At 53.7% G+C, this 5474-nt stretch overlaps 1 protein-coding gene across 1 annotated transcript in view; it reads left to right on the forward strand.

Moving 5' to 3' along the window:
• LOC104407812 (syntaxin-1A-like) overlaps positions 1-5474 on the forward strand; it is a 23004-nt gene that overhangs the window by 12477 nt on the left and 5053 nt on the right. The window contains exon 4 of the mRNA XM_010017194.1: positions 1851-1959. Coding sequence (XP_010015496.1) covers positions 1851-1959 — 109 coding nt within the window. The remainder of the gene's footprint in view (positions 1-1850; positions 1960-5474) is intronic.

Genomic DNA, 5474 nt, shown 5'->3' on the forward strand with positions numbered 1-5474 from the left:
ACGTGCTCTAGTGGAAGGTGTCCCTGCCTGTGGCAGAGGTTTGGACTGGCTCATCTCCAAAGGTCCCTTCCAACCCAAATGATTCTGTGGGTCCATGTTCCGGCCATGAATATCCCTCACGCCTAAGAAGCTGCTGCTTTGCAGCAGGAGAACAACCTCAGCCCTGTCTGTACCCAGTGTGAGCTCACAGCTGCTGGTGAGGGCTGAGCTCTGCCATCTGTGTGCTCGCAGCTCTAATGAGCTGCACAGTGCCAGCATCCCCTTGGGTTATCACCTTCCCCGCTCTCCCCCTGCACTGGGAAGGGTCCACAGCCCATTTCCAGCCACTATTACGTGTTTTAGGATGACAGAGCATCACTCCCACCAAGGGTGACCTGCGACACCCCCTTGCCAGCCCTTTCTGCCAGGGCAGCTGCGGGGACAGGAGCACACTGCGTGGGATGCTGCTGCCAACAGCCATGGAGGGCAAGGAGCTTGGCGTGGTGTGAGGGCAGCCAGCATCAGCAGAGCTGCATGGCTGAGCACCATGTCCTCCTGCTGGTGGTTCTTCATGTTGTGCAAGTGTCATTGGTCAGAGTGAAGCTCCCAGCAGTGGGATGTTTTTTTCTGCATCTTTATAAGCAGCTCAATCACTATCAAGAACAAGAAATGCATCCCTCTTTTAACTGCAAGGAAAACTACCTCCAAACAAAGCCTTCCATAGCCCTGAAGAGCAGTCCAAAGGCTTTAATGTTCTCACAAGCTGATCTAGTGGAAGATGCCCCTGCTTACTGGGAGCAGGGAGGGAGAGTTGGACTGAATCTTTGAAGATCTCATCTAACCTCAACTGTTCGGAGTCTGTGATACTGTGAAACTCAATTTCTGGCATAGTGGGGAAAGGGCAAATTCAAGAGATGTGTTTGGATGAAGGATGCATGTGATGCTCTGTCCTGCCCTTCCTGAACATCTGCAGGGCTGTTTGTAGAGCTCATCTGGGTCAGACAGCAAGGTGGGTCCCAGCATGGGTGCTCCCCAGGCACAGCAGCCAGCTCAGGGGGGGTCAGTGCTCAGCAGCACCCTGGTCAAGTGTAATGCTGAGGTTTTCTGGTGTATTTCCTGGAGAAGGGAAAGCAGCCACATAAGGTGAGTGTGCTCTGCATGCAGGGGCTGACAGCTCGCTCAGCCTGGGGCAGGCACTCGTCCCCTGTGTCCCTGTGGGGCTGGTGCTTGGGGGAGCCCTCCACTGTGAGGAGGTAAAGTGGGACCACGCTTCTGGAGCGAGGACACTTGCCCCAGACAAACTCTGGCCAAGCCAGCGTGCCCCAGCCCCTGGGCTTCCCCACCAGCCTGCCCAGACAGGTTGGGGGTTTGATGCTCAGGGCACAGGGTTCTCCCAGCCAGCCCCAGCACCATGGAGTGACTGCTGCATGTCCGTCCTGTGCCCATGCCAGGTCCAGCACATCCTGGCAGCGTGGCAAGGCCAGCAGGGCTAGACCCAGGGCACCGCTATGGCCTCAGGTCTGGGCTGCTTGGGCACAAGCTGTGGTATGGGTGAGGAGGGTGATGCCATCCTTGACTCTCAGGTCTGCTGCCACCACAGGCTGTCTTCTGGGGACTGAAGGTTATGCTTGGGTTGGGCTTGGGTAAGGAGTGTGTCTGGTCCATGCCCTGCCCCGGGGCCACATCAGTGCTGCTATAGGCCCCCTTGCACTTCATCACACTCCTCGGAGCAGCTTTTGGGCTCAAAATGCTTTTTGGGCTGCTAGAGGTGCATGGGGTGCTCAGGGCTGAGCCAGCCCCAGCTCAGGGGTGCCAGGACTCTCCCTCCTGCAGGACCCTCACCCCCTTCTCCCTTCCTCTCCCCTCTGCAGCACTCAACGCTGTCACGCAAGTTTGTGGAGGTGATGTCCGAGTACAACGCCACGCAGACTGACTACCGGGAGCGCTGCAAGGGCAGGATCCAGAGGCAGCTGGAGATCAGTGAGTAAACCCGGCAGGGGAATGCAGCCAGGTCATGGGGCCATGTCCTACACGGGCTCCCACAGATCTAAGCAACTCCTGCCACTGTGCAGAGTTCCCCCTTGGAAACCCACAGTGCACGGGGGCTGTGTGCTCACCCATGGGAGCAACCAGGACACAGCTTCTGCTGGGAGATAGTCACAGAATCATAGAATCACAGAATGGTTTGGGTTGGAAGGGACCTTCAGAGGTCATCTAGTCCAACCCCCCTGCAATGAGCAGGGACTTCATGTGGTGGTATTTCCAGTTCAGTGTCAAACTGCATCCAGCAAAGCACAAAGAACTCCCCTCAGGTTTCCCTGACTGCTGGATGGAGAGCGCAAAGAGCACAGGGAGGGACATTTCTTCCTTGGCTGCAGCTAATTCTGAATTCAGAGAAGCTGGCGGGGATTGCTGACTGCCATGTCTTGCCTTCCCTTTCCTCTGGGTGATTTTCATTGCCAGTGAACTGAACTAAACATAAAACCAGACAACAGACCTCTTGAAATGGGGGCACTCAGTGCTCCCAGCAGTTTCTCTTGCTGGACAAGGAGCACAAGCCTCAATGTCTGTTCCAGGCATCTCCCAGGACCCTGGTGGCTCCTGGCAGCAGTAGTGGTGTCTTCGGGTGTCCAAAGGTGGCCGCCAGGTGACACCTCCAAGAAGTCACCAGCATGCACTGAGACCATGCAAAGCCCACACTTAGGAGAAGCCTGGTCCTGCCTGCCCACAAAACCCGCTGTCCTGGTGGTTCTTCGGGGCCACCAGTGACACTGAGTTTAGTTTAAATCGTCTCAAAGCAAAAAAGAACCACAGCACCACTGTAATTAGGGGAATAAGCAAGCAAGCAAGGGAGAAGTCAGAGTGTGCAGAGATTCAAAGAGATTTCTGCAAATAGCCTCATTTTCAGATGTGTTCATGGTTTTGGGGGCTCAAATGGAAGAATCTGAATCCTAGTCCAGGGTTGGGTTTTTTTCTTACAAGCAAATGGGTTGTTTTCTTCCCTTTTACAACTCACAGTGAGTAATAAGGTAAGAGATTTTTGAGTCAGAATGGTGTCCTTGATAGGATCTGTGGGGATGTCCCTCAGGAGCTGCAGATGCCTAGGAATCTGCATGCTAGTGGGGTATGGTAGTAGTTTCTTTGAAGAGCTAGAAGGAGACTTGGCTGTGAAGCCTTTCCTCTGTTAAGATTAGTCTTTATGATCTATAATAATAAGAGAAATGATTCACACTGTCTGAATGGAAAGACTGACTGACACGAAGCTCAGCAATGCCTTGATGTAAGGCAGGATGATGAGTGTGTCACTGCTCCAGCTGACACCAGGCTGTCAGGGTTACCTAGCCAGAGGGGTGGCTTGGAATGGAAACAGGAATTGAGGTATTTCTGTACGTCCCTTCTAAGAGAGAAGATTTGAAAGGACTTACTCAGGTCCTTACTGTCTGCAGACCTGAAAAAACCTTCCTCTTGTTTTTCTACTCCTGGATTTTGGAAGGACTCAGATGCTTTGCTTAAATGATGGAACTATGTTAAGTTATAACTGTCTTTGCTCTGTTTATCCTGTGGGGCTGTCAGTGCCTGGCAGAGTCTGAGGAGGTGCGAGGAAAAGGCTGCTCAGGCCTCACTGTGGTGCAGTGGCTGCGTGCAGAGGAGGTGTCCTAGTTAGTGATGAAGAGGGACCTGCTTCCCCTTTGTGCGGAGGTGAGGAGCAGCTGCAGAGGCAGGATGGTGTCTCTGCTGGGAAGGTACATGATCCTGTGCACAGTCCTTTGCAAGAGCTGGGTTCCTCTGTCAGGACAGTGGGAAATCTCTTCTGACAAAAAGGCTTGTCAAGAGCCACAAGATTATTGAGGTTTACCAGGAGTGCTTCTGGGCAGAGGGCTCTGCTTGGCCTGGAGTGTCCCAGTGGGGACCTTCAGTCCCTGCTGCTCTGGGGGCTCTTGGACAGGTTCTTTGGAATGGAGCTCAGCTGGAATGTGGTGACTGCACGAAGCTCTACGAAATCCTCAGCTCTTTTCAGCTGATGAATCCGAAGATAGAAAGAGCCAGGAGCAAAGCCAGCAAATGAAAGTATGAGAGCAGGGACTTCTCAGCTGCTCTGGGGAGGCTTCCCCACACCTGGCGAGCTTCAGCTTGCCCAGATCTGCTTCTTGCTGTGGAAGTAGGATGGTCACAAAAGAAATGGTGGTGTAGAGTCACTGCCCCAGGCCATAGCCACCCCCTGGGGCACCCCACAGACCTCTCAGGACCTGCCCAAAGATGCCATGGAGGGATCCCAGGATGTGCTGTGTCCCGGGGTTGGTGATGGCAGGACAGCAGCTTGGTGGCTGTCCTCTGCTTGGACTGTGCCTCCCTCAGCTGTGTCCTCACTGCAGTGTCTGCTGCTGGGAGCTGTGCTCCCCCAGCACAAGCCTATGGTGGGAAGTGTTGCTCCTTGGCTTTTTCCCTCTCTGTTTTGTCCATTATGACAAATCTGATTAGGTTTTTCTCCCGGGGAAACTGGATTTGAGGCTTAGAGGCACTTCCTGTGGTGTGTGTGGAGATGCTGCACAGACACTGCTTGTTTTTATGAACAGTTTTGTTACATGTGAGACCGAGGAGCCAAAAATAAGGCATCTGCTGTCTCCAGAGGCACTGCAAGAATCAGCCTCTGCCTCACTCTGCAAGACTGGGTTAACTGATGTGTAGAGAGGCAAGCTGTGGATGTATCTCAAGCTGCCCTTTAGCCAGGAAGGTTGGGGGGCTGCTCTGGCCCTGGCAGCTCATGAGGGCAGCTCACGTGGTGCTGAGATGGGCTATTCAGGATTCCTGTGACACTCTCCTGTCAGGAATGAGCAGTGTTTATCTGAGCTGGAAGTGTCTCGCTGGATGGAAATGCCAGCACAGTGCTGAAGTTGGCCCCTGCAGCCAACTGAGCAGGAGGGTGTGGAGAGACAGGGAGGCTGGTGGCAGTTTGTGACATGCTGGGCTGTTACAGATGAAGTCGGCTCATCCCAACCACCCTGCAGGCAGTGTAAACCTGTCTGAGCTGGAGGATGGCAGTGGGTAACACTGCCCTGTCCACCCATGCCTGTAGAGCTGCAACTTCTTACAGCTCTGGGGGCACTAACAGGTCTTCATTGTTTAGACCCACATCACACAGGGTGTCCACCTCTGCCCATGGGTCCAAGAGCTGTATAGGATTAGGCCTGGCCACGCAGCCCCTGTCTGAGCCATGCTACAGAGGTATGTCTCCAGCCCTGACTCTGGCCTTGTTCCTGAAGTAGACTCAGGTCTATGTTCAAGATAGTCTGTCTCCAACTCTTTCTCCTGAGACTTTGGATCTTTGTTGTACTCATGTTATAGGATCATGGACTCACAGAGTGGTTTGGGTTGAAAAGAACCTTAAAGATCATGCAGCTCCAACCCCCTGCCATGGACAGGGACACCTTCCACTAGAGCAGGTTGCTCCAAGCCCTGTCCAACCTGGCCTTGAACACTGCCAGGGATGGGGCAGA

The sequence above is a fragment of the Nestor notabilis genome, unplaced genomic scaffold, assembly GCF_000696875.1.
Source record: "Nestor notabilis isolate BGI_N333 unplaced genomic scaffold, ASM69687v1 scaffold6626, whole genome shotgun sequence".
NCBI classification, from domain to species: Eukaryota; Metazoa; Chordata; class Aves; order Psittaciformes; family Psittacidae; genus Nestor; species Nestor notabilis.